We start from the raw sequence: 28,000 nt of genomic DNA, 5'->3' as shown, positions 1-28,000 counted from the left end.
TCCCTCTTCCCTCCTCCCTCCCCTGGGCCCTGCTCCCTGCCCTCCTGGGCAGCCAGGGCAGCAAGGACGGCACCAAGGGAGCTACCCCATGGACAGGGCCCCACAGAGACACCACCGACCATCTCGGGGTAAGAGGCTCTAGAGCCCTGCAGGCAGGTAGAAGGGGCTGCCGGGAGGCTCAGAGGAGGGGAAGGCTGGGAAGATACTAGGAGAGAACTGGGGAGGAGAGAGGGCTTGGCGGAGGAGAGCAGAGACGGTGGGATAGGACGAGTAGGGGAAACAGGAAGAAGGGTTGACGTTACAGCTGGAGGAGACTAGCCAGAAGGAAGAGCCAGGCTGGAGTGGGGGCAGGAGGGAGGAGCTGTGTTCGGGAGGCTAGATCCAGAGGAGGGATGGGAATGTGGCAGGTGTGAGCAGGCCCCTCCCTGCCACAGGACCCCCGGCAGTAGTGACTTGAAGGGCAGCCCTCTCCACCTTCCCGTTCATTCACAGTGGAGTACCCTGTAGGCTACAACGGAGGGAGGGGGAGCTGTATCCTTCCAACTGCTCCAGCCCAGCAGTCTCCAATCCGTTCCAGGAGATTTATCTCTGCAGAGCGGGAGGCACCTGCGGAGCACAGGCAGGAATGGAGTGAATAGTCCTTAACTCCACCAATGGTATGGGGAGGGAGCCCCTCAGAACAGGACACCCCCACCATGCTTGTTAGCTGGGAACCTTAGGGGGAGGAAGTGACAGAACTACCAGCTTCCAGGACCACCTAGAGGAAGGTCCCTGGGGCCAACAAGGGGAGTGCCCCCGTGCAGGACTGCTCAGAAATGCCAAGTTGGAGGCTTGACAGGGATGCCACGTCAGGGAGGAAACTGAGTAGGGCCAGACAGGATTAGCAGGGAGGTGGGCATGGCATGAAGCCACACCCTCTCTGGGCAGAACTTCCCCTCCCCAACCCCGGGGAGCCAGACCACTAGGCCCTGTTGACCACCGTGGCAATGAAATAAATGTAGGAAGCCTGGCTGCAGGGTACATCTCCTGGCAGAGGGACAGAGAAGGAGGGACAGAGTTTGTGTGTCAGTCTTGGTCCTCAGAAGGCAAAGAGTAACAGAACTGAGTCAAAGGTTAAGGACATTACAGGCAGGGCTAATAGGCTTTCTGTGACAAAAGACTGGCCCTGGGCAGTGTGTGGATATCGGAACGGGGATGGAGGTCTGTCAAGAAAGCCTCTTTTGTCAAGAGTTCCCTCCCTAGGTGTTTCCCAAGTAATGCCTGCATACATGAACAACCCTGTAATGACGAAGTAGTCAAGGCTACCCCCTCGGCAGCTGCTCCCTTGCACAGTTGAGCATTTCTACAAACCTCTCTGAACCACCCTGTGCCTCCCCCTGTCTGTTCTCCACCCAGACCCAGCCACAAAGCAGAGCAGCAAGGAAAAGAGCTCTTTCCTCTACAGCCTTGTAGACAGCTGAAGCCCACAGCGGTGACCAGAGAGGGTCTGCATACAGTTCTCTCCTTGTCCTCCTCTTCCAGCCCCACACCTCTGCAACCCCCTCAGGCTTCCTGGCCCAGATAAGCAACCAAAAGATTGCATTCCCACAGGAATGCAACTCTGGATGCAGAATATTTGTGTACTTCAAATGTACTAGATACAAGAGGGGTCTGCGTGTCCCCAGAACAGCAAGCTGAACAAGGCCTACGGTGGCTCTGCCTCAAGACCGACTTATAATCTAGAAGGGGCTATGGCACACCTAGGGCAGCTGGCTGTTACGTCAAGTGCCAGGAAACAGGACACGGTGCTGAATGAATCAACCCCAGGGCAGGGGAGAGGGCATGGGCGGCTGTTCCAGAGGAAGACAGAGATCTGAGACCTAGCCAGGTGGGAGGCATGGGGAAGTCCTGGAGGCAGAGAGGAGCTGGGCGCTTTCGGGACCTGGAAGAAAGCCAGTGTGGCCAAAGGGCAAAGAGGTGGGCACTGCCGAGGGGGCCTAGCTTCTCTTCAGAGGCCAGGCAGTGCTAGGGAAAAAATGGGGTAGGATGGGAGCCAGTAACTGGTGGAGTCTGGGGTCCACTCCCCAGGTCATCAACTATTGACTGACCCCTTCCTTCTCTTCTCTTTAGAGCTGCTGGCTGCCAAGAAGACTCATACCTGTGAGTAGGGGTTTGGGCCAAGAAGGTGGTACTGGGTACAGTGAATCGGTTCAGCTCAGGAGGCATGGGTAAAGAAAGGCCCAGGGCTGGTCAGAAGTGAAAGAGAAAGGCCAAGAGTGTAAGGCCCAAGAGACGGGAGCCAAAGGAAAAGACCTACAGGCCGGCCGGCAGCGAGGGACAAAAAAAGAAACCCGAAGAGTGTCAAGTAACAAGCAGTGGAAAGAGAAGGGGAACTGTGGAAAGAGAAGGGCGGAGTGCTGGACAGAGGCTCAGGCTGCCCGACCAGGCCAGGGAGGAGGTTTAAGGCCACCCCAGCCTCAGAGCTCCGCAGCCACAATGGGAGGCCCAGGAGTGTGCCCAAGGCTTTGTGGTGGCAGAGCCAGGTTTGGTGTGTTCATCTCTGTGGTTAACACATTCTGAGGTGTGAGCAAGTCTGGATCGAGGCTCTGCAGAACTAGAGAGCAGGAAGCCTGCTGTCTGTAAGAAAGAATGGACGAGGACACTGTTTCTTGGGGTCCTGAAATCCTGAGGCTAACATGTGTGAGGAAGAGCCTAGAGTTCCAGAAGGACTTCCCCAAAGGACACTTTTGAATAAGCGTCTTCTCCAGGACCACTGCAGCACCCCCCAATCCAGTCATAGAGAGACGGGCTATTCCCCAATGTGTGTCCTGCCCAGCAGCCTGGGAGCACTCTGGAAAATACTTATACAAGCAAGGTCATTAAGTTGATGATGATCATTTCCTCAGAGGAGGTAACCCTCTACACCTCCATAACATACCCTGTGTCCACCAATTCCTCCCTCCCACCACCAAGGCCATCTGCAGCCTTGTGCTCCAGCATCCTTCCTCCCTGAGCTTGGGGCTTTCCATCCTCCTGGGGCGTCAGGCTGCGTGGTTCCGCACAACCCTGATCAGCTTCATGTACCACTAGCCACAGGGCCCTGCGGAAATGCTGAGCAGGCCCTGGGAGGAAATCAAGTCAGAATGATGAAGGCAAGCTGGGGGAGGGGACCAGGGACCACACTGTCAGGGAAAGGGGGACTTTTGGAGCGGTGGGAATTGGGAAAGACCAAGCCCAGCTTCCAGCCCCGCCCTGTCCTTTCAGTCCCCACGATGAATGTCCTCACGAGAATCCAGGCTGGCCACCCTCACCAATCCAATGCACAACTCCCAAGCCAGCAGAGAGAGCTTTCCTGGTTGAAGAGCTAAGGGTTCCAGCAAGATTGAAGACCTCTCAAGGGGGTTGGCCCGGGTGTAGAGATCCACTCACCACCCCCAGGCCGCGAAAATAAAAACTGCTCCCCAAGTGAAATAATCTCAAGAAAGAGGTCCATGATAGGAAAATTAGGGGGCACACCCAGACAAAGTCTACTGACTAAGGGGCCAGAAGAGGGACCTCCAAGGCTGAGGTTGGGGTACCCCACACAGCACACTGGAAAATGAAGGGACCCATCAGTAAGAAACCTTACCCCAACAAAACCTACAGAGAAACTCAAGTGCCAGGAGACTGGCCAGCCTGAGACACACTCAAACCACACTTAAACCAAAAACACCTCCATGTCCCTCAAGTGGATCTGAGGTCACTTACCTGACCGATCTACCTTTCTTGACCTGTGTGACCTTGAGCAGGTTACTCAACCACTCTATATTTCCCCTTACTCGTCTTTGAAATGGTAGCTATCACTTAAAGCATGTTGTCAGGGTTACATAATCCACCCAGAACTGAGTCATTCCTGGCACTGAGTTAAGCACTATTGTTAAGAGGACGAAGTTGGTGCTGCTCATTATTCGTGTTCTAGTCTAGCAGTCTTGTTCCTAAAGGCCTTTCTGAAGGACCAACCCATCCTACGGAGGCTTGGGTTTTTGCCTAATGATACTGCCACTGTCATTTCCTCAGCCCAGGATAGCATCATGTGTGGAGGAGGAGAGTGTGGGTGTGGTGAGGGTCAGCAGTCTCCTGATTATGCCACACTGGGTATGGCTGTTGACAGTCCACAGGGTTGCAGTGCCACTGGACACCACCCAAGACAGATATCCTGTGACTTACCTCTGGGACATCCCTACCCCTGGTGTCACCTGATGAGGAGGGCCTGGGGTACTCAGGAAGAGGGGACTTCGAGTCTGGCCTCTGCCCTTGAGCTCCACGAAGCTCCCCAGCTAGAAATGCCCTGGCGAGTGGAAACAGCTTTTACCGCGGGCTGTGGCTGTGGTTTTGGAATTTTCCAACGCCCCCTGTGATTGGCTGCCCCGCCCCTCACACCCTGCCCCAGACCCAGATTGGCCACGTGGGGTGCCTGTCATCATACCCAGTGCACCTCTGGGGGCTTGGGGGGCTGTCACTTGGCCACCTGTGTGGTGCACAGCTTAAACCCCCCTGCCCAGAAACGGCAGGGGAGAGCTTTGTGCAGATCTGCGGGCTGAGGCACTGCTGAGAGAGCTTCACCCCACTTCCACTGCCAGCTGTGTGCTGTCCTGGGCTACCCTACTGAGAACGGGGAGCCAAGACCGGCAAGCCCAGGCTCAGTCATGAGAAGTAAGTGAATGGGGCCACCTGGTCGTGGGGGAAGCCTACTGAATAGGAGGGGTATCTTGGAAACAGTGCCTCCTTGGCAGGGTGTGTCTCAGTCAAGATCAAGATCTGCTGGGAGATGGGTAGAGTCCCCAGGGAGTTTCTCTCCCCAGGCAGCCTCCTTGGCAGCAGTGGTAAATGGATTGTTGAGGAGTTCCTGCCCTAAGTTCTGGGAAGACTGAGCATGCCCCTTGATTCACAAAAGAGACCAAGACCAAGGGAGGGGAGAGCATCAACCAAGAGCTCACAATTGGGGCCTGGGAGCCGGTGCAGGTTGGTAGTCATCAGGACTCAGCTTACTTTCCTAGCTCTTCGTGAAGAGTTTCTCTTTGTGCCTCCAAACACAGACGCTGCTGTGCCCAGAAGCAGGAGTCACAGTAAACTGAGGTCAGCAAGCAGTGGGGGGCAGACAGCACCATTTAGGCCTCAGAACCTCCAATCCACCTGACCTCACCCTCCCAACATACGCACACCGGGACTTAATGGCTAAGTACAATCCAGCCAGGGAGGGCTCTGTGTGTGTTTGCACATGTGTTTATATGTGCACTTGCCCATCTGAGGCAAGTAGAGATGGGAGCAGAGAGCCCTTGGCCTCACTCCCTTCCCTGTTTGGAACCATGGGCTGACAGGTGCTGGGCAGATGTCTGAGGCCCATTTGTTTCCCAGCTGAGCAATGAGGACAAATGAGACCACCCTCCATGTTCATGTAAGGGAAGCCAGAGGACCTCTCAGAGTCCAGGGTAAATGAGGAAAAGGGAAGTCTATGACTCCCAGGCCTGTAACCTGAGGCCTGAGGCTGCCCCAGCTCCAGCCTGGGGTCCTTCCACAAGCCACAGAAAGAAGGCCATTCTGGGTCCTGGAAAGACCCATGGACTAAAAGTCTAGTGAGCAGATCCAGCAGCAGGTCACCTGAGGCAAGCCACTGGGCTCTGGGCTCTGGTCACAAAACAAAAGAGGTGATTTTCACAGCAAAGTCGAAATCGAACATAGAAAGTCTCCCAGTTCTTTTTTTTTAGGGGGGGGGTTCAAGACAGGGTTTCTCTGTGGCTGGAGGTTATCCTAGAACTAGCTCTTGTAGAGCAGGCTGGTCTAGAACTTACAGAGATCCACCTGCCTTTGCCTCCTAAATTCTGGAATTAAAGGCTTGCGCCACCACCACCCACTAGAAAGATTATTTTATGTGCATGTGTGTTTTCCCTGCATATATGTCTGTATGAGAGTGCCAGATTCCCTGGAACTAGAGTGACAGGCAGTTGTGAGCTGCCACGTGGGTCCTGGGACTTGAACCCAGGTCCTCTGGAAGAGCAGTCAATGCTCTTAACCACTAAGCCATCTCACCAGCTCCAAAAGTTTCCCAGTTCTAACAGCCCAGGACCAAAGAGAGAGACCTCTTGTCTCCAAATGAGACACCCCCAAGAATGAAAAAGAATTTACCCCCCCCCCCATAATACACAAGGAAAGCAGGTCAGGTTGGTGTCACTGCTTGCCTGCATGGGATGGGACTACAGTTCAGGGACTGGAGACTTGGTGGGGCAGGAGGACTAGAAGAAGAGCCAAAATCCTGATGATGGGAGTAGGAGCTACAGGTTCTTTTCTGGCTTCTTCCCCTCAGCAGCAAAAGCTGCAGACTGGACCTCACAGAGGCAGCACCAAGTTGCAAGATCACCCTGGGATGTCACCTTTCTGTGTACTTCATGCCCAAGCAGGGGGCAGAATTCTCCAACCGTGGCTGGGGGAGATACTTGGGCAGCTCTGCATTACACACACACACACACACACACACACACACACACACACACACACACACACACACACACACACAAGCTTTCTGACCCTGTTGAGTGCCAGTTACCACCAACTTGGGAGAATCAGAGTAGAAGACAGGGCTTAGAACCATGACACACCAAAGAGCAAAGCCAGAGAAAGAAGGAATAAAATGAACCCAGGAAATAAGTGATGGATTAAGGGTCAAGGAGGGGTCTAATATCCAGAAGGAGGAGCATCAGGTTTACCATAGAGTAAGATGCCCAGAGACCACTGGCCACAGGTTATAAGGTAGAAACACAAGGGAGGCAGTAAAGGAACTGGACAGTGTCTCAGAGCCAAGCAGAGCCACTGCCAGTCATCTTACTGTTAGGAGCTGGTCAGTGTGGATGAGGAGTAGTCAGGGGATCTAAAAGTGGGAGGTCACACATCTGTCATCTTCCTTGAATCGAGCCATGATAATGCAGAACAATGGACCATAAAGAGCTCAAAGTCCCCAGTGTGTGTGTGTGTGTGTGTGTGTGTGTGTGTGTGTGTGTATAGGTGCCATAGAGTGCATGTGGCAGGACTTTTGGCAGTTGACCCCTTCCCCTTGAGTTCTGGGGATCAAACTCGTGTCATCAGAGTTTGGTGGCTAGATCTTTTATCCACTGAGCCATCTCATAGACCTATTTGGTTTTTTTGTGTTCGTTTGTTTGCTTGTTTGTGACCAGAACTCATATAGCTCAGGCTGGCCTTGAACTCCCCATACAGCTGCGGATGACCTTGAACGTCGCACCTGCCTGCCTCTGCCTCCCAAGTGCTGGGATTATAGGAGTGCACCATGAGCCTTGCTCCATCCGCCAGTCCGCCCGGGGCTTGCTCCTTCCTTGCAACCCTCCTGCACACTTCTCATTTCCTCCCTTCTCATTCCTAGCTGAGACCCCCTGCCTGGGGGGGGGGGGGCGGAGGACTAGGATGGAAGTGCTTCCATCCGTCCCGTCACAATGAAAATGTGTATTGATAACTTCGGGGCCTACCAGGGGCTCACTCACCCCTCCCTTGCTCTGTGCTGCTGACTCAAAGCAACGGGGACAGGGACTTTCCCCGAACTGAGTGCTCTCTAAGGAAGACAGCTTGGGGTCTCGCTCCTGTCCCCATGAATATTTCCTGAGGTCTAATTTGTGCGACAACATGGCCTCTTCCCTGAGACTCCAAGACTCAGGGTGGAAATCTCTATTTGGGAGCAGCATGGTAATAACAAGGAGTGTTCAGGGCCACAGCCAGGTGTTTGTGGGTCTGCTCACCTCCCAGAACAGCCGCTGCCCTGGAGACAGGGGAAGCTGCTGAGCGTGGTTCCCACTCCTCAGAGTTTCCTCCTGGTGATTCATCCCCTCCCCCATCCACTGCTTGTTTTCTTTGAGTTCTTTTATTTCCCCTCCTTTCTCCTGTCCCAGACTGCGGGGGTGGCGGGGGCAGCAAGAGGGGGTTTCGAGTGGCTGGCTGGCTCCCATGGCTTTGCAAAACCCTTCTCTCCCTCGCCCACCTGAGTTTTAGCGTCACTAGTTTTTTTCAGTTCTGGGATCGGATATGTCAGTAGAAAATTCTCATGAGGGCTTGCCTGGGCTGGGGGCATGTCCACCAGGTAGATCAGTGGTTCCTGGCCCCGCGGTGGCACCCACCACCTTGGTTTCCAGCAGAAACTAGAGGAACTGAGAGCTAAGGCAGGAGGGAGGCTGATGACAGCCTGCGGTAAACAGGGGACCGCTGGCCGGAGCTGTGGTCTCAGCGGAGAGAGAAGGGGCCTAAGCCAAGAGATGCATTCCTCTTTCTCATTCAGCTGTTCACTCATTTCTGCAAAGAAAGGCCTAGCCTAGTCCATACTCTAAGGAGCTGTGGACTTCCAGAGAGGGGTGATGGGCCGGGAGCTCTGCTGGAGTGCACAAGCATTCTGATTTTGGCTCTAGAGAAGCAGATAAAGGGTGCAGGAGCCAGCCAGGACCACTGGGGAAAACTGGACCCAGGGAATGGTCTCTGTCTGTCCATCCATCCATCCATCCACCCATCCATCCATCCTCTACCTGTCATCCATCCATCTATCTACCCATCCACCCATCCATCCATCCATCCTCTACCTATCATCCATCTATCTATCCATCCATCCACCCATCCATCCATCCATCCATCCTCTACCTGTCATCCATCTATCTATCCATCCATCCACCCATCCATCCATCCATCCATCCTCTACCTATCATCCATCTATCTATCTATCCATCCACCCATCCATCCATCCATCCATCCTCTACCTGTCATCCATCTATCTATCCATTCATCCACCCATCCATCCATCCATCCATCCTCTACCTATCATCCATCTATCTATCTATCCATCCACCCATCCATCCATCCATCCATCCTCTACCTATCATCCATCTATCTATCTATCCATCCACCCATCCATCCATCCATCCATCCTCTACCTATCATCCATCTATCTATCTATCCATCCACCCATCCATCCATCCATCCATCCTCTACCTGTCATCCATCTATCTATCTATCCACTCATCCATCCATCCATCCATCCTCTACCTGTCATCCATCTATCTATCCATCCACCCACCCACCCATCCATCCATCCATCCATCCATCCTCTACCTGTCATCCATCTATCTATCTATCCATCCACCCATCCATCCTCTATCTATGTCTATCATCTGTATATCTATCCTGTGTCTATCTACCTCTCTGTCTTTGTACTTGGCATCAGTCCTGGCTTGTTCCTCACCTAACCCATCATCACATTCATTCACAGTTGTCTAACTTGCAGCCAATGACCTTGCTCCACCCAACTCTTCTTTGGTGTACTTAGGCATCTCATCCTCCAAGAGGATACAGCTTAATGACAGGAGGACTCTGTCTCCAGTTACTAAGACCCGGATGTAAACTCCTTGATTGCCTTTTTCTGGCTGTATAAGCTCGGTCTAGTCACTCTCTAGGCCTCAGTTTTTTGAACTATAAAATGGGGACAATATTAGTAGACCCTACTCTACAGAATTGTTGTGATCATTAAAAACATATGTAAAGGCCGGGCGGTGGTGGCGCACGCCTTTAATCCCAGCACTCGGGAGGCAGAGGCAGGGGATCTCTGTGAGTTTGAGACCAAGCCTGGTCTACCGAGCGAGTTCCAGGACAGCCTCCAAAGCCACAGAGAAACCCTGTCTTGAAAAAACCAAAAAAAAAAATATATATATATATATATATATGTAAAGAATTCCCCAAGAACAACGTGATTCAGCAGCTACAGGACCTTGCTGTGCAGTTTTGGCAGTTGAAGTTCAATCCCCAGAGCTGATGTGAAGGTGAAAGGAGAGAATTGACTTCACAGAGCTGCCCTCTAACCCTACATGTAAGTTGTGGCATGTGTGCCCACATGTACAGATAGCATGCACTATGCAGTATAATGGTCCACGGGTGATTTTTTTTTAAAGAAAGCTGAGTATGACAGTTCACATCTGTAATCCCGGCACTCAGGAGGCAGAAACAGAAGGATCTTGCATTCCAGGCCAGCCTGGGTACACAGTGAGACTCTGCTTAGGAGGGAGCGAGGAGCACTTGCTGCCAAGTTTGATAAACTGAGTTCAATCCCCAGGCCCCACGTGGTAGAAAGAGAGCACCAACCCCTATAAGCTGTCCTCTGACCTCTACACATTCATTGTTGCATGTGACGTATGTACATGCACAGTCAGTAAGCAATGTAATAAAAATAACTTTTTAAGAAACCGAGGCTGGGGAAATGGATCCGTTCATAAGGTGCTTGTTTTTACATGCATGAGACCTTGGGTACTGTCCCCAGCAACACACCACACACACACACACACACACACACACACACACACACACACACACACAGTGTAAAGCCTGGCATACACTAAGAATTCCAGTAGTGCTTACATCTTAAATTATTATTCCAGTTGGAAAGCAGGAAGAGAGGAACGGAAGAGAGAACCCTAGCATGCCTCTGCCTGAACCATCCCTTCCCTGCAACTGGGGCTCCTGGAGTGAGAACCCCTAGGTTACAGCCCCTCTCTGTTCCTACCACTTCCTCTCTGTGGCTAGGCACCTGGTCAGGACCCAGGGCCCAGCTCTGGATAAAGTCAGAAAGCACTATCAATGAATCTTGCAGCTGTGAGCAGGGTGCCATTAGAGGAGGCAAGAGGCAGAGGGGCTTGCCTCTACCTTATTTCTCCTTGTAGGAGGTTCTAAAGTACTCCCTGGGGAGTCCTCCCTGGGGAATGCTCCCTGGGAGTTTCAAGGGCTGAACCAATCCAAAGGAGAGTCACTTTTGCTTCCCAGGGAGGCATCATAATTAATGGTTTTCACATTACATTAGTGGGGGAAATACAGAGATAAACTCGGTGAGCTGGTCTACATAAGGAAAGGGCTTGGGAAGTTCATCAAACCGACCTTGACCCCTTTGGAGGAGCAGCCTGGCATAAAAGCAGCCAGATGGACTAAAATCTTGCTATTCGAAGTGTAATCTCAAGGCAAAGAGGCATCATCCTAGCTCATTAAAATACAGACTCTCCTGAGCCCCGCCTTGGGCTGCTTAAACACAGACCTGCTTTTGTTTTGTTTTGTAGTGCTGGGCCTCTGCACTAAGAACATTGTAACAATGTGAATACTAGGCCAACCCTCCACTACTGAGCTCCATCTGCAGCCCCAGCTCCTAGATTTCAAGATGAACTCCAGGTTACCCAACCATCACCAGCCTGGACCAGGCATTTCCGCATTTCCATTTTGTGAGACCGGAAATCAGAACATCAGAGCGTTTTGCTGTCCTTTTTTAAACAGAGTCTAAACTATACCCCAGGCTTGCCTGAAACTCATGTCAACCCTCCTGCCCCAGCTTTCAGAGAGCTGAGGTGTGCCAACTTGAAGGTTTTCTTTTTGATAACCTTCAGGAGGAAGGTGCGATGAGAGAGCAGCAAGTAAGATACAAACATCCTAAGAAATTGTGTAGTGTTTGGTGCTGTAGCAGTCATGGGGCAGGAGCTGGCCTAGAGGCTCCTGACCTTTGATTGGCTCCAGTTCCTGGCACCGTTAGGCCCTGAGATGGTAAGTTCCTGGCAGACTAGGCTCCCAAGCAACAGTTTGAGTAATCCTGTGATTACTCAGCTCCCACTCCCCAAACTGGGTTCCCATGGCCTGCTGTTCAGTCACTGGCTCACCCTGTAAGGAAGACTTCAAGGTTGGCTGTCAAAGGTGTTTCTAAGCTCCTCTCACCACTCCCTACCAGCCCTCCCCCCTCCTTTCTTCCCCCCAGTTCTCTCTCTCTCTCTCTCTCTCTCTCTCTCTCAGGCATGCATGTGCTTTCTTTGATATTTAAGTGTTTAGGGTGGATGGTACTCAAGAGAGTGGAGGAAGGGGTCTGTGGACTAGAGAAAGACCAGAAGCCGGATCATGTCGGGAACAGGACCAGGACACAGCAGGAGTTTCCCTCTGTTTCTGTTGTCTCTCCATTGCTGTAACTGACGGTTTCCCCCCCAATCCCCAACCTCTTAGTCTTTCTAGCTCATCTGGCTAGAGGGGCGAGCACAGAGAGCTCTGATTCTACGTGCGGTCTCATTGTGGACCACTGCCTTGGACTGATGATAGGGAACACAGAGGAGGGGCTGGGCTAGTAGCTGGAATCCGGGGCTCCCACAGTCCCCAAATCTCCCAGTCTTTGACTGACTAATCTCTTAAGACAGGCAGGGTCTTAGTCACACTGTGCTAAGGTCCCTGGACTAGGACCAGCAGTGGGTCAGGTACGGGACAGGGAGGTAGGACTGGGGTCATCCATGCGGTCAGTGTACACACGCACACGGATGTGGCTCTTGGAGAAGGGAAGAGGTAGGGAGGCCTGTGGTTGCCTGCTGGGCCAGGGCCTGAGTTCCCACTGTGGCTTGGCCTAATCTCCCTACCACTTGCTTTTCTGGGTGACCTATGTTGGTTTCCCCCCTCTCTGGTCTTAGGGCCACTGAAGAGAGATATACCACAGTACATAGATGAGAAGGTATTGGGCAGGAGCAAAGCCCGTGGGCCAAGGTGCTTCAGCCAGCCTGCCGTGCCCATCAGTTTGCTTTGTCTCAGACAGCAGTAACCAGCCCTTGTAATGTTCTGCTCCTCCACAGCGCCCCCCCAGAACTGTACGACCTACCCGACAGACAGTGTTACTTTTGCCCTCGTTGGCTACCCGAAGGAACTGAGTTGAGAGTGCTGTGAGTGACTGGAAGTGTGTGTGCCCCCACACTTTCCGCCCCTCTTCCAGGCACCCAGGTCCCCTCCTGTTCTCTCTTCCCCCCAAGCGTTAAAATCAACCTGTAACTTACAGGAAACAATCTGAAAGGTGCACTTGCAGTCTGGTAGGGCAGCTTATGGTGCCGTTGTGGGGTGGCACGTCCGACTGGGGGTGGGTCAAAGACCTGAGTCTTAGTGCAAGGGTTTCAGACACTCATGTGCTGGGTCCCTTTAAGAGACAGCTACTTAATCTGACTCAGCTCTAGGCTGGCTTGAGAAGATCGTGGTTTAACGATGATGGAATATGCTGGGCATTGATCCCAGCACTCCGGAGGCAGAGGCAGGTGGATCTCTGTGAGTTCGAGACAAGCCTGGTCTACGGGAGCTAGCTCAAAGACAGCATCCAAAACCACAGAGAAACCCTGTCTCGAAACCCCCCACAAAAGAAAAATCTTAAAAAAGGATGATGGAATATTTTGGGAAGTGGTGGGCACATCCCAGTCTACCTCTCTCCCTCCAATCAGCAGGCCTATGTGTGGTTTTGTTTTTTGAAACATGTCTTGCATATTTCAGGCTAGCCTAGAACTCAGTGTGTATCCAAGAATAATCTAGAACTCCTGATTCTCCGTCGTCCACTTCTTAAATGCTGGGATTACAGGGATGTACAGCCCCACTCAGCTCCCAGGCACACGTGTAACCAGGCAACAGGCCCAGGCTGGAAGTGAGCTTGCTCTCCGTGAGGCACTTCCTCTGTCCCTACAGTGGGAGTCATGTCACAGATGAGAAGTAACTTTAGACCTTTTTTTTGGGGGGGGGGTCCGAAATAGGCTTTTTTTTTCTGTGCAACAACATTGACTGTCTAATCTCAGCACTCGGGAGGTAGAGGCAGATGAATCTCTGTGAGTTTGAGACCAGCCTGGTCTACAGAGCAAGTTCCAGGACAGCTTCCAAAGCAATACAGTCTTGAAAAAAAAACAAACAAAAAGACAGCAACAACATTGGCTGTCCTGGAACTGGCTCTGTAGACCAGGCTGGCCTCAACCTCACAGAGATCCACCTGCCTCTGCCTGCCCAGTGCTGGGACTAAAGGTACATGCTACCACACCCAGCTTATCTAGCTCCCTCTCAAGCAAGGACTGGAAGAGGGACTCTTGATGTCCCTTGAAATGCTGCAAAAGCTGTAGGCACTGACAGTGATAAGACAGAGTAAAGGAAACCAGGCTTGGAGCGGCAGCCACCGCAGAGGGCGATCAGGCAGATCAGGCCACACTCTGAGTTCAATGGGAGTGAAAACTTGGTTTTTTTGTTTTGGTTTGGTTTTTGGTTTTCAGTTGTTTGTTTTTGGCTTTTCAAGACAGTTTCTACTGTAGCCCTGGCTGGCCTTGAACTCAAAGATTCATCTGCTCTGCCTCCTGAGTGACAGAATTAAAGATGCACACTACTGGCAAAAAAAACTTGGGTTTCCGTGGTCAACAGGCAAGATCTACCTAACAAATACTCACACGTGCCCTGGTACAATTTACGATCCATCCACAGGCCACATATACTTTCTTTCCTTTTTCTCTTTCTTTTTTTCTTGAGACAAGATCTCACTATTAGCTGGGCCTAGGTGGTGCATGCCTTTTAATCCCAGAACTTGGAGGCAAAAGCAGGTGGATCTCTGTGAGTTCAAACCCAGCCTGATCTACAGAGCAAGTTCCAGGACAGGCTCCAAAGCCACACAGAGAAACCCTGTCTCGGAAAAGAGAGAGAGAGAGAGAGAGAGAGAGAGAGAGAGAGAGAGAGAGAGAGAGAGAGAGAGAGAGAGAGAGAGAGAGAGATCTCACTATGTAGCCCTGGCTAGCCTGGATCTTGATGTGTAGATCAAGCTGGCCTTGAACTTACAGTGGTCTACCTGCCTCTGCCTCCCTAGTTCTGGGATCAAAGGATGTACCATCATGCCCAACAAGCCACATATACTTTTCATGAGTGCACACACAGGCACACACAAGTATGCCTTCAAACATGTCAAGAAGCCATGCACATAACACAAAATGAATAACTGTCCAGGAGGGTGGGGTTGGAAACCTGGCACTCAAGCAAACTAGCTGTGTGAGCCTGAGCTAACTAGTTCTTCATCTGTGAAGGGAACGGGTGGATGAAGTGGTTTTAATCTCAGCCAGTTTTTACAGGTGTTGTCTGTGCTCACACGGATGGCCACAGACACCTTTGTACATCCTCTAAGGTGCTTATACACGGAGCACTGGTTTGTGTTGGTTCAGGCGCTAAGAGCCTGGAAACCCTATTTGGGCCCTTGGGCCGTCAGCAAGGGGTTGAACCCTTCTTCAGCCAGGCTCCATCCATGTTTCTTCCTAGACTCTCTGTACCCCGCTGTTTTGGTCTCCCTCAGTGTGGCCTTCCCTTTCTTCCAAGAGTGACTGACAGCTCTGTCTAGTGCCCAGTGGCTCAGTGTACCTCGCCTTCCTGCCATGCCCCATACTCTGTTCATAGGAGCCAAACTTGAGCAGCGGGAGGGGGCACAAAGGAAGCCCCTTGGGCAGGAAGCAGGTGTTATGAAGCAGTAAGGACTCCTCTGGCCCTCCCCCCCCCCCCGCCTCTCTCTCTCTCTCTCTCCAGGATGGGGGCGGGGAGCGCTGGAGATGTTCGACTTGAAGGGATAAGCAGGTGGCCTCTTTGCAGCTGCTTTCTGCCTCCATAAAAGCTGCTACAGCTCCCAGCTGCTTTGTGACCAAAAGCGCAGCCTCCTCAGACCCTTTGCTGAGAAGAGCTTCTCACTTCACTTCCCCTTCTCTAAGAGAGCATGCTGGAGCTCCGGGGAGGGACGGAGGAAGCGCCAGGCACCTGCACCTGCACCCCAGGCTCATGGTAGCGAAGTCCAGAAAAGCATCCTGGGCTGATTTCTCTGTCTGTCTCTTCCAGCACAAATTGAAGTAATCCCTTGCAAGATCTGCGGGGATAAGTCATCTGGGATCCACTACGGAGTTATCACCTGCGAGGGGTGCAAGGTGAGTTGCCCATGAGCATGAGGAAGGAGGAGGACCTTCTCTTGGTGTGGGAAAGTGGCCGCAGGCTCAATCACCATTAGCCAGTGGGGGTCGGGAGACTTTGGTGCTTTTCCAGATGTGGGCAGTCCTGAGAGCAATGCATGTGAGTTAGAGGTTCTCAGGACCATCTTGGCCTGGGTGGGATAAGCAGTCTCCATTTCCCAGGGCTTCTTCCGCCGCAGCCAGCAGTGTAATGTGGCCTACTCCTGCACCCGTCAGCAGAACTGCCCCATCGACCGCACCAGCCGTAACCGATGCCAACATTGCCGCCTGCAGAAGTGCCTGGCTCTGGGCATGTCCCGAGATGGTGAGGATGTGGGGGCAGGGCCCAAGAGTCCCTGCACTCTCCAGAGGCATCCTGGCTCTGCCAGACAGAGTCGGCCTGCAAAAAAAACACCCTGCCAGGGCCCTCTCGCCATTCTTCACCCATAGTCTTTTGTCCCATCGTTTTGAGGGTCCTCAAGGCTCTTCAGTGCCAGGCTCTGCTCCAGAAAACCTTTACTGGCTCCCTGTTCCTTCTTCTCTGCCTTCTCCTGGCCTACTTCCCATCCAGTCCCCACGTCCGTTGCTTCCTGCCCTGTCCTGCCCTATTTAGCTCCATCCTATGAAACTATCCTCAGACACAAGATTGTGGCTGGGAACAGCGTCAGTTAGCCTGAGAACGACCCAGAAGGTGGGGAATGGAGTGTGGTGCTCCTAGGGTCTTTTCCACCCTCCTCACCCACCATCCTCACCACAGAAGGAGCCCTGGGAGGGGGGTCGTGAGTGAGGAGGAGCCAGGAGGGACCTGTCAGCACTTTTCAGTGCTCAAAATAACAAAGCGAAAGGAAACATGCAGGGGTGCAAAGGGGCAGGCGGGGCCGAGGGCTGTGCCCCCACACCTGGGAGGGGTTGGGGGAGTGTAAAGGCAGGAAAGAGAGCAGAAGAGGATGTTCAGAAGAAGCCGCGGGGCCTGGGTTGGGCTGTGGTGAGTATCTAGGTCACCAGGGAGCCTACAGGCCTGACCACAGGGAGACCTATGTTCGCAGCCCTTCTCTTCTTCCTCCAGCCCTCCCAGACAGGCACGCTGACCCCAATACAACCTGAGGCCCCCTATTCGACCCCCACATCAGCCCCAGTCTGAGACCAGAATCTCCAGAGACCAGCTCATTGCTTGGTTTCTGTCACTATTCGCATGTAGTTTAGAATTAAAAAGATTTTGCTAGGGAGCTGGCAGGGCTGGTGGAACAGATCCTAAAGGGACAGACCGGGTGCAGGAGGAGCTTGAAGCCTAAAGTCCCAAAAAGAAAGTTGACAGGCAGAGCGGGAGAAATCTGAGTGCGGGTCAGACTGTGTGCCTATTGGTCCTGCCCTGTGCTATGTTCTCCTGATTCCTGACCCTTCTCCAGCTGTTAAGTTTGGCCGAATGTCCAAGAAGCAGAGGGACAGTCTGCATGCAGAAGTGCAAAAACAATTGCAGCAGCAGCAGCAGCAGCAGCAACAGCAACAGCAAGTGGCCAAGACTCCTCCAGCAGGAAGCCATGGAGCAGACGCCCTTACATACACTTTGGGGCTCCCAGATGGACAGCTACCACTGGGCGCCTCACCTGACCTGCCTGAGGCCTCTGCTTGTCCCCCTGGCCTCCTGAGAGCCTCAGGCTCTGGGCCACCATATTCCAACAACTTGACCAAAGCAGAGGTCCAGGGAGCCTCCTGCCATCTTGAATACAGCCCAGATCGAGGCAAAGCCGAAGGCAGAGACAGCGTCTATAGCACAGACAGACAGCTTACTTCTGGAAGACGCGAACTTCATTTTGAGGGATCCAGGCATCCTGAGCTCGGGGAACCAGAGCAGGGTCCCGACAGTCACTGCAGTCCCAGTTTCTGCAGTGCCCCAGAGGCACCATACGCCTCTCTGACAGACATAGGTGAGCATCTGGGAAGGGGAGGGGTGGGTGGTGAAAACTCGAGGAAGAGCTTCCCCCAGCACCCCTTGGAACTGAATGTGAATCCTAGGAAATTAGGGGTTTCCGGACAAAGAGTCAAGGGAGGAGGCAGATCAAGGTAGAGCCAGGAGAGCCTCTGTATGAGAGTCAGGTCGGGAACCGGTTGACGTCTAACCATGCCTTCCTCTTCTGGCCCCAGAGTACCTGGTACAGAACGTCTGCAAGTCCTACCGAGAGACATGCCAGCTGCGACTGGAGGACCTGCTACGGCAGCGCACCAACCTCTTCTCCAGGGAGGAGGTGACCAGCTACCAGAGGAAGGTGAGGGCAGGGAGGACATCAGCCCCCACCACCAGAGGGCCCAGAGATGAGGGCAGAAGGGTGTCACAGACAGGCTGGCCAAGTGCGTCTGTGTATTCCCTAGCAGCTGGATGAGAGTGTTTCCCTAACTCCTGCTTATTAAAAATGTACCCAGCTAGCAACCTGCCTCCTCTTCCGTCTGGACCTTGCCACGCTGCTTTCATGCTCCATCCTTAACTGACACTTATGGGTATTCTGAGGAGCATTTATTGAATACCCTTTCTTATCAGTCATTGTAAGAGAAACTCTGATGAAGTATGTCCAACATGCAGCCTGTGAGCTACATGTGTCTAAAGATAGTGATAAATGTGGCCCAATGCACAATCATGAGGTTATTTTGCTTGTTTGTTTGGGTTTTGTTTTTGTTTCATTTTGTTTTATTTTGTTTTGTTTTTTTCCCAAGTCATGGTTTTTCTGAGTGTCCCTAGATGTCCTGGAACTCACTTTGTAGAACAGGCTGGTCTTGAACTCCAGCCTGCTTCTCGTGAGTACTACAACTAACGGTATATGTATGCCACACCTGGCTTTAAAACATGAAATTTTTAAAAACTTGATTCTCACGTCATATCACCATGTCAAAGGTTAGACATACCTGTGAGATCACCCTCAGCCCTTCCAACAACTGGCCTCTAAGAATAGCATTTACACTAAGGTAGATGTGCTAAGAATCACAAGGTGATCGAACCAGTGAAGTTCAAATCTGAGGGCTCTACAATATATGCTGTCCCTTCTGTCACACTGGGACAGTACCAGCTACTTTGAACTCAGCAGGCACTTGGCATCTGCATCTGTCAGCTGCTGAGACCTCCTTCAGGGGGAGCAGCAAGTAACAATGTGTACATTGTTAGCAAGTGAAACTAGCTTGCTTGGTTTCCCTTTCTCCATCATAGCACCAAGAAGTTTCGCTTTCTACACCGTGTTTCAGGAAAGCCATCACCCCCTCTCTGGAGTTACCCTCTAGGCGTCTGGGGAGTTCTCTGGCAACCTTTCCTTGCCTGTAGCAGAATCCTAATACCCAGTATTGAATGGGCATCATGAAAGACCAGGTTATCCGAAAGATGGTAGCTTGGAGTTAAGAAATTAGCAGTTCTCGTCCCTTATATACCTCTCCAGGTTTCCTTGTACTGGGCTGGGGGAGAGAGGTATCAGTAAGCGGAACCCACTGACAGGAATTGGCCCTGGGTACCTTTGTGCTAACAGGGTTGAGTGTTGAAATGAGGAAATGGAGAACCAACTCCCTGCAGTTTACGGGGTGCAGGGACCTGGGAGGATCACAAGTGTCCTCCTCTGTCCCTACAGTCGATGTGGGAAATGTGGGAACGCTGTGCCCACCACCTCACTGAGGCCATTCAGTATGTGGTGGAGTTTGCCAAGCGACTCTCCGGCTTCATGGAGCTCTGCCAGAATGATCAGATCATACTACTGAAAGCAGGTGCCTGGGATGGGCAGGCTGGGGACTGGGAGGAGAGCATGGGCGGCAGATCAAGTCTGGGGGATGGAGCCAGGGTCAAGTGGAGGGAGGCAGCCTAAAGAAGCCAGGATACTGGGAGAGTCGGTGCCTGACTTTGCTTGACACTGCCCACCCAGCCTTCTCCCCTTATCCAGGAGCAATGGAAGTTGTGCTTGTCAGGATGTGCCGGGCCTACAACGCTGACAACCACACAGTCTTTTTTGAAGGCAAATACGGTGGCGTGGAGCTGTTCCGAGCCTTGGGTGAGGGGCAGGGGAAAATGAGAAATTCCTGATGTCAAGTCCTCTCTAAAGCCTCTATATAGGGTTGATGGTCCCCCTACTCTAAACGCCCAAAGGGTGGTGCCCTTGGCAACCAGCTACCATGCTCACTCTCTTCATCTCCACTCCGGCAGGCTGCAGCGAGCTCATCAGCTCCATATTCGACTTTTCTCACTTCCTCAGTGCCTTGCGTTTTTCTGAGGATGAAATTGCCCTCTACACGGCCCTGGTTCTCATCAATGCCAGTGAGTGTGGCTGGGCCTGGGAAAGGGCACTCTGGTGACTAGGACCTAGCAGCTCATGGACATCCTAGGCCTTCGGATGTGGCTAAATCTGGGAGATTGCTTGAAACAGCAAAATGAGTCCTGCCCAATGCTTCTGGAAAATAAAATAGATTAAAGCATCCAGAGGAACCTTAAGACAGAACAAGAACAGCATATAACAGGCAGTGGGAGCACGGAGAAGGGAGGTTGGGAGGAAAACAAGCCACTTCCCCAGTAGATGTTAACCTGCTGGTCAGTGTGTGGCAGCGACTCCTTTGCAGCCTGGCGTCACCTGGGGAGTTTTAAGAACTGATTGTGTGCCTGGGTCCCACTTCCAGATTCTGATGTAACTCATCCGAACTGCACCCAAGATTTTAACGGCCACCTCCAGATTGAGCCACTAAGACTGAGAATGACTGCTTGGTGTGGTGGGCTCATTTTGAGACAGAGTGCCTGCAGGGGCAGTAGGACTCTGGGTGTCCACTCCACTGGACTAGAGTCAAGTCAGCTGAACACTAACTACCCAGAGGGCCTAGGGCAGTGAGCCTGCTGCTCTGGGTTTGTTAATTAGCAGCACAAGTCTTCCAACCCTAATAACATGGCCTCAAGCTGGAAGCAAGCTGACTTTATAGATGACTTCTGGGTACTTGAGGGAAGCAAAGCTAGAGTTGACAGAGCCACAGACTACTTTAGAGGCCTTGATGCCCACCTGGATGGCGTCAGGAGCTCACCTGAGTCACTCTTCCAACATTTTACCTCCATGACAGAAATCTACTACCTGACATTGAATGAGCTACATAAGAGACCAGGTTACCTGGACTGAGGTAGTTTGGAGTTGGGAGGCTAACAGTCTCCACCTTTTCATCACTACAGTTTCCCTAGTAGTTAGCTAGACATCTCTACGGCTATCAAACCAACACACACACACACACACACACACACACACACACACACACGCACACGCACACGCACACGTGCTCACACACAGCTGAGAGGGCCTCTTCAAGAAGATACATGACACCATTTTACTGGGCAAGACTATCTGCGTTGTTTCTATTTCACTCTGGTCCCATCCTTCCTTCAGACCGGCCTGGGCTCCAAGAGAAAAGAAGAGTGGAGCATCTGCAATACAATTTGGAGCTGGCCTTCCATCATCATCTCTGCAAGACTCATCGCCAAGGCCTCCTAGCCAAGGTAGGAGCAGTCTGTAAGACAGAAGAGACCAGACCCATCTGTGCCATCAGGGCCAGGGTCTTCAGGAGCCAAGGAGGGAATGCTGAAGTGCTGTGTTATGTCAGAGTGTTTGCAACAGCAGTGGGGAGGCAGGAACAGCTGTTTCCATTTACCAAGAGATGGAAAGTTAGCCTGGAGTTGTAAGAGACCTCCAGGGAACAATTCAGTTTAATATAGCCAGCACTTACCCAGCACCTGCTTATACAAAGCACTGTGGAAAGATACAGAGATGCAATTCTTGTCCTCACTAAGATATTTCCATATGGTATAAAGAGACTTGCAAACCTTCTTATATAACTCTAATATGGAGTAGAACATGTGATTTTTTAATAGTGAGATTAACAAAATGCTTTCAATGATAGATCTCTTATCCTTAAGGCAACCCAGTTATGATTGGACAGGTGTTAAAATCTTCCTGTAACAATAAAGCGACTTCCATGACATGTATTACTTGATAACATGAATCTTAATCCCAGTGCTCTTTTGACAATATTCCGGGGACCCCCTAATTTAATATTATAAAAGCTCTTAAAATCACAGCATTGGTGGTTTTGATACCAGCACTCAGGAGGAAAAAGGGACCAAGAGAAACAGGATCTCAAGGTCATGTGGCCAGCCTGGGCTACATGAGACCACCCCTCTAGAAATGGGGGGAACTTTTGGAAAAATTATAATGGTGTGGACAGGGGTTCAAATAATTTAAGGGCCTGGTGAGATGGCTCAGTGAGTAAAGACATTTGCCACAAAACCTAGCACCATGGCCCGAGTTTGATCCCTGAGACCCGCATAATGAAAGCAAAACTCTATTTAACTCCTGCAAATTGACCTGTGACTCACACACACACACACACACACACAAGTAAGAATGTAAAATTTCCCCACAATTTGAAGGTAAATGTGTGTAGAGGGAGATTTCTGTCCCGCCAGGCCCCACAGCCATTTAGACCCAAGGAAACACACAGAGGCTTATATTAACTATAAACTGTTTGGCTGATGGCTCAGGCTTTTATTGGCTATCTTTCTCTTAATTATTAACCCATATCTATTAGTCTATGTATTTCCACACGCTCTTGGGCTTACCCAGTCATGCCCAGACCTCTTGCTTTCTGAGCAGCTACATGGCATCTCTCTGGTCACTCACTCTCTGTGTTCCTCTTCCCAGACTTCGTGTCTGCTAGCCTTGCCTATACTTCCTGCCTGGCTAATGGTCAACCAGCATTTACTCATCACCCAACAAGAGAAACATATTCACAGCATCCAGAAGGATATTCCCCATCATAAATGTTTCATTAAAAAAAAAAAAGCTTTGAAGCAAGAGGATGAGGCCATGAAAGATAGAGGTTTCAACAAGCATTCATGAGGGCAGAGCAATGATCCAGGCTTAGGGAAGGAGATGAATAGAACTCTGCGGAGGCCAAATAGTGTTCATGGCACACATTTCTACATATGTGTACGTGTGTTTATGTGATTGTGTGCACTCAGGTGCACATGCAAAAGAGGATGTGTATGTATCCCTGTAGAGACCTGGTGACTTCAGGTATCATTCCTGGGTGGTGCCACCTTTTTATATTTTTCATTCATTCAGTCATTCATTGACTTATTTATCTATTAATTTTGAGGCAGAGTATCTCACTGGCCTGATCTGTGATTAACCGAGGACTGCTGATGGCCCCAGAGGTGTGCCTGTCTCTACCTCTCAAATGTTGAGATTATATGCATGTACTACCTTGCCCAGCTTTTGATTTTTCTTCTTCTTTCTTTTGCTTTTCTTTTCTTTTTTGTTTGTTTTTGGTTTTTAGTTTTTTGGGGGGTTTTTCAAGACAGGTTTTCTCCATGGCTTTGAAGGCTGTCCTGGAACTCGCTCTGTAGAACAGGCTGGTCTGGAACTCACAGAGATCCGCCTGCCTCTGCCTCCCGTTGTTTGTTTGTTGTTTTTGTCTTGGCTGCCCTGGAACTTGCTTTGTAGACCAGGCTGGCCTCAAACTCAGAGAGCAGCCAGTCTCTGCCTCCCTCCCCAGTGCTGGGATTAAAGGAGTGCACCACCACACCCAGCCTTCACCTGGTTTCCTTCATGTGGGTTCTGGAAACTGAACTCAGGTCCTCGTGCTTGAAGGCCTGCACTTCATTGACTGAGCTGTGTCCCCAACCATCATGGTACATTCTGATAAGTGTGAGGCCAGAGGCTGGGTAGCCTGGTGAAGCGGGAGAGTAGCAGGAGGCAGGCATGAAAACTGTTAGAGGAACCACAGCAGCGAAGACTCTCAGTGCCATAGGAAGCGTGAAGGTTTTGCTTCTAGGCAATGGGGAGCCCCCAAAGACCAGAGCAATGCTGAAATCAGAGCTGTCATTAGGGAATTCACTTCATAAAGGGCCCAGCTTTGTAGTCATCCTCTTAAACCCTTGAGACACACCATCTTGCTGGTCCTGAGATACAGAAGTTACCCCAGTCTCAATCTACAACAAAACAGTTCTATAGAGGGAGAGACTGGTCCTGGGGAAGCTATTGGAATGCAAATGTGGTTGGATTCGCTTTGGTATGTTTTATTTTATTTTTTGAGGCTTGGTCTCATGTAGCCAAGGCTGGCCTTGAACTCTTGATCCTCCTGCATCTACCTCCCAAGTGCTAAGATCACAGGCATGTACCACCATGCCCAGAAGGATCCACTTTCAAAATGTATCACACCTTCCATGATGAACCCCCAGCTACTGGCCACAACTAGACTATTAAACTCCTAACTCAACGTCCCACTCCATCTTTGTCTGCTAGGTCAGAGCCCCACCGCACCCACTCAGGATCCACGCTAGCCCTTTTAAGGAGGCAAGACCATCGCCTGCCTCTTTCATTCCCCGCCCTCCTGTAGTTGGCGAAAGTTCAGCTCTGGAGTCTGTGCATGGCCACCCTGCCTTCTTCCGACCTGGCTTGCACCAGTCTTTTGGCTCCACACAGTTTCTTGCTAGCCCTTCAACATGCCGTGTCTGGTTCCATCTATCTCAGGCCTGTGTACTGCTATTGCCTCCTGTAGGGTTCCCTCCCCTGTTTCTAAATGTTTTCTTCATGCCTTCATTCCCCTGAACAACTACCCAACAGAAGGGATCCATCCCTCACCCTGCTTTACTGCTACGCAGAGCTGTATGCTGCGTGCTAACCGGTGTGTGTCCTAAGAACACAGACACCTTGTGGAGTGCCACAGGGTATACTCACAAACAAACACTGTAGTTTAGAACCACTCTAGTTAGGGGTTTGTAATTCCCCAAAACCTTGTTAGGCAGCATATAGCTGTATTTAGGACTCCCTGGCTACTGTGTACATTTAATAAAAGTACAGTTTTTATTCCCTGATGTTAAATCAGAGCTCATGACAGTGCCGCATCTAGATTTATTGAGTTTCTCAACGAATATCTTTTGAATGAGTAAAAGAAATTATCGTAGTAACCCAGGCAAACTCAAAGTACTAAAACACACAAAAAAAGATAATAAACTCAAGAGATACAGGGGGAGTCACCCCAACATGCTGCCTGCGTTTCTCTGACTGGTACTTTTCTAGGGAGTTAAGCTAAGAAGGGAAGATGGCAAGAAAGAGGTGTTTTTAAGTCTCACTTCCTTGTGCTGGAAGTTGCACAGGAATGACAGTGTCTGAATCTTTCTCCCTGCCTCTGTCCCATGGACTTCTGTACCTTCCTTTGGCTGAAGGCTGACTCTAGACTGATTTATATTTTCTGTGCTGGGTACCAGCTTAGAAACTCTGTTTAGTTCAAACAAGCAGTTGTTAAGCGTAAGTTATGTCAGCTTTATAATGGGAACAAGGAAGATACCTAGTAAGAAGAAGACAGATGGACCTTATCTAAGTAAACATGGAGCAGGAAGGCAGACTGGATCCTTTTCTACAGTGTGGCAAGTACTACTACATAGAAGGAAGCCTGTTGGAAGGGCTTTAACCCAGAAAGGGATGGGGGGGGGGGGGGGTGCTGAGGGAGGCGGTGTCCTCAGAGGAGGTAAGGATCAGCAAAGCAAATGATAGTTAGAAAGGCAGGGCGTTGGTGCAAGCCTTTAGTCCCAGCACTCAGGAGGCAGAGACAAGTGGATCTCTGTGAGTTTGAGGCCAGCCTGGTCTACAGAGCGAGTTCCAGGACAGGTTCCAAAGCTACCCAGAGAAAACCTGTCTCGAAAAACAAAACAAAAACAAACAAAAAAAGATAGTTAGAAAGGTACCCCAGACGAGAAAACAATATGAACCATGAACCAAGGCAAAGAGTCTTGGGAGTAAAGTCAGTTCAAGTGTAGGCAGAGCCGTGCATGCCATCATTCAAGCATGCTCTCGCTAAGCCAGGCACAGTGCTGAGTGTGACTTTCTTTTTCTTTCTTTTTTGTTTTGTTTTGTTTTGTTTTGTTTTTCAAGACAGGGTTTCTCTGTATTGCTTTGGAGTCCTGGAACTCACTCTGTAGACCAGGCTGGCTTCAAACTCACAGAGATCCGCCTGCCTCTGCCTCCCGAGTACTAGGATTAAAGGCGTGCGCCACCAAGGCCGGGCTAGAAGTGACTTTCAAAACTGAACCCAGAAAAGGTTCACCTGTCTCCCAGCAGCCCTCACTTACCTTAGGTCTGCAGACACACATACATCTAACCAATGCAATGGACTGCTCCAGGGGGGCGGGGTAAGTGTGGGGAAGGCAGCACGGAGGGCTACCCTAGCTCAACATCAGCAGGAGATATTTTTTCTCTGGTAAGCACTGAAGTACTGACCCCCATTCCCTCCTAATCATCCCCAGCTGCCACCCAAAGGGAAGCTCCGGAGCCTGTGCAGCCAACATGTGGAAAAGCTGCAGATCTTCCAGCATCTCCACCCCATCGTGGTCCAAGCCGCCTTCCCTCCACTGTATAAGGAACTGTTCAGCACGGATGTCGAGTCCCCCGAGGGGCTCACCAAGTGACCTAGAGGAAAAGACAACTTTCTGTTTCCTTCAGCCCAGTTGCCAGCTGTCTCCCTGGACTCCATTCCCTCAGCCTCCCCTTTCCTGTGCTCTCTGGAGGAAGGTCTCCCTAGGAGTGAGCAAATGCTAACACTGGTTTTTCTGCCCCCAGGCTTGCCTGGCAGAACAACAGTAGCAGGCGATGAAGAAAAGGCTCCTTATGTTTGATTTTCCATAAATTCCACCCTGGCTTCTGGAAGGTGTGGGGTAGATGGGACATAAAGGCTTGTAGGGTGACCAAGTCAAACTGAAATCAAACAAACTAACCAACGGGGGATAAATCCAGGTACTGGGATGAAGAGAACTCAATCCTAGGCTCAAAAGCTAACAGCAGTCCTTTGAATACCTCATTGTGTTTCCCCGTGGGCTCTGGCTGGGGGAGACGGATCTCGCTCAAGACTGGTGGTAGCAGGCAGCCAGAAGGACCTGTACATAGCAAGAATCCAGAACCTTGAGATTTTCTGCCTTCCTCCTTCTTAGTTCAGTAAAGAAGTTGTTGGCCATCTGACCCTTTTTCTGGGACCTAAAATACCTGGATATGTATAGAATAAGGATGGGAAGGAAATGAGGGCCAGGATAACGATTTTATAGGGTTTGGGTGTGGGGAGAGGGAATGGTGGGAGCCGAGAGCATCACTGGAAGAATTAGAATGTGAACCTCTTGTGTGCACTTTAAAAGCCAGCTTTGGCATTGTCTAATCAGAGACACACATCCCCACACAGGGATGGACCACAGAGCAGCTCTGCCTGCAGTGACACACTCCTGTAGACACTTCCCCAGTGACATGGTCTCTTCCTTGAGGTCACAGCTCAGAGAAACCTTAGGGTCTTAGCAAAGAGTTCCAATACATGCAGGGTGCCAGAACATACCATCCCAACTCCAGCTGTTTTCTATACTGAGAACTACCCCTAAGAGACGCAGAGGGCGGGACGCTGATCAGCCAGAAATCCAAGGGCCAGCACCAGGGAGGGGACCTGTGACCTCAGCCTCTACCTGCTCTCTCTGTGAGGAAGGAGGGCAACACCATGCCCTGTTCCATGCCTGTGTGCCACTCACTCCAGCGTGAGAGTGACGAGTAACAGGGCAGGGACCTGTTTCTCCTCCATAATCTTGCTCAGGACTTCTCTCTTTTCCTCTCAGAGAAAAGGGTTTACCTAGGTACACACAAACCCTTACTTGTACATTCTTTATAAAATGATTTTAAAGGCTGGAAGTGTGTGTGTGTGAGTGTGTGTGTGTGAGTGTGTGTGAGTGTGTGTGTGAGTGTGTGTGTGTGAGTGTGTGTGAGTGTGTGTGAGTGTGAGTGTGTGTGTGAGTGTGTGTGAGTGAGTGTGTGTGAGTGTGAGTGTGTGAGTGTGTGTGTGAGTGTGTGTGTGAGTGTGTGTGGGGGTGTGAGTGTGTGTGTGTGGTGTGAGTGTGTGTGTGTGAGTGTGTGTGTCTGTGTGTGTGAGTGTGTGTGTGTGAGTGTGTGTGTGAGTGTGTGTGTCTGTGTGTGTGTCTGTGTGTGTGTGAGTGTGTGTGTGTGAGTGTGTGTGTGAGTGTGTGTGAGTGTGTGTGTGAGAGTGTGTGAGTGTGTGAGTGTGTGTGAGTGTGTGTGTGAGTGTGTGAGTGTCTGTGTGAGTGTGTGTGAGTGTGTGAGTGTGTGTGTGAGTGTGTGAGTGTGTGTGTGAGTGTGTGTGAGTGTGAGTGTGTGTGTGTGTGTGTGAGTGTGTGTGTGTGAGTGTGTGTGTGTACTTGTGCA

The 28,000-nt window shown here is 51.0% G+C and overlaps 1 protein-coding gene across 8 annotated transcripts; it reads left to right on the top strand.

Moving 5' to 3' along the window:
- Rorc (RAR related orphan receptor C) lies at window positions 1-26,767 on the top strand. 8 transcript variants are annotated; one of them, XM_013126449.3, is made up of 11 exons: window positions 1-128; window positions 2,110-2,139; window positions 15,655-15,740; window positions 15,945-16,086; window positions 17,168-17,686; window positions 17,904-18,025; window positions 19,364-19,496; window positions 19,652-19,777; window positions 19,930-20,040; window positions 21,143-21,252; window positions 26,059-26,767. In XM_013126449.3, exons 1-11 carry the CDS (start codon window positions 89-91, stop codon window positions 26,218-26,220), a joined length of 1,581 nt encoding a protein of 526 aa, XP_012981903.1. In that variant the 5' UTR covers window positions 1-88; the 3' UTR covers window positions 26,221-26,767. The 8 variants fall into 8 exon arrangements, with proteins under 8 accessions (XP_012981903.1, XP_021079550.1, XP_040608214.1 ...); XM_005087689.4 differs by having other exon boundaries at window positions 2-128; window positions 19,670-19,777; XM_021223891.2 differs by lacking the exon at window positions 19,652-19,777.
- The last annotated feature ends 1,233 nt before the right edge of the window (window positions 26,768-28,000 follow it).

Source organism: Mesocricetus auratus, unplaced genomic scaffold (assembly GCF_017639785.1).
Source record: "Mesocricetus auratus isolate SY011 unplaced genomic scaffold, BCM_Maur_2.0 Super-Scaffold_100009, whole genome shotgun sequence".
Taxonomy (NCBI): domain Eukaryota; kingdom Metazoa; phylum Chordata; class Mammalia; order Rodentia; family Cricetidae; genus Mesocricetus; species Mesocricetus auratus.
Note: the sequence above shows the minus strand (reverse complement) of the source record. Positions and strands in the feature narration are given on the sequence as shown.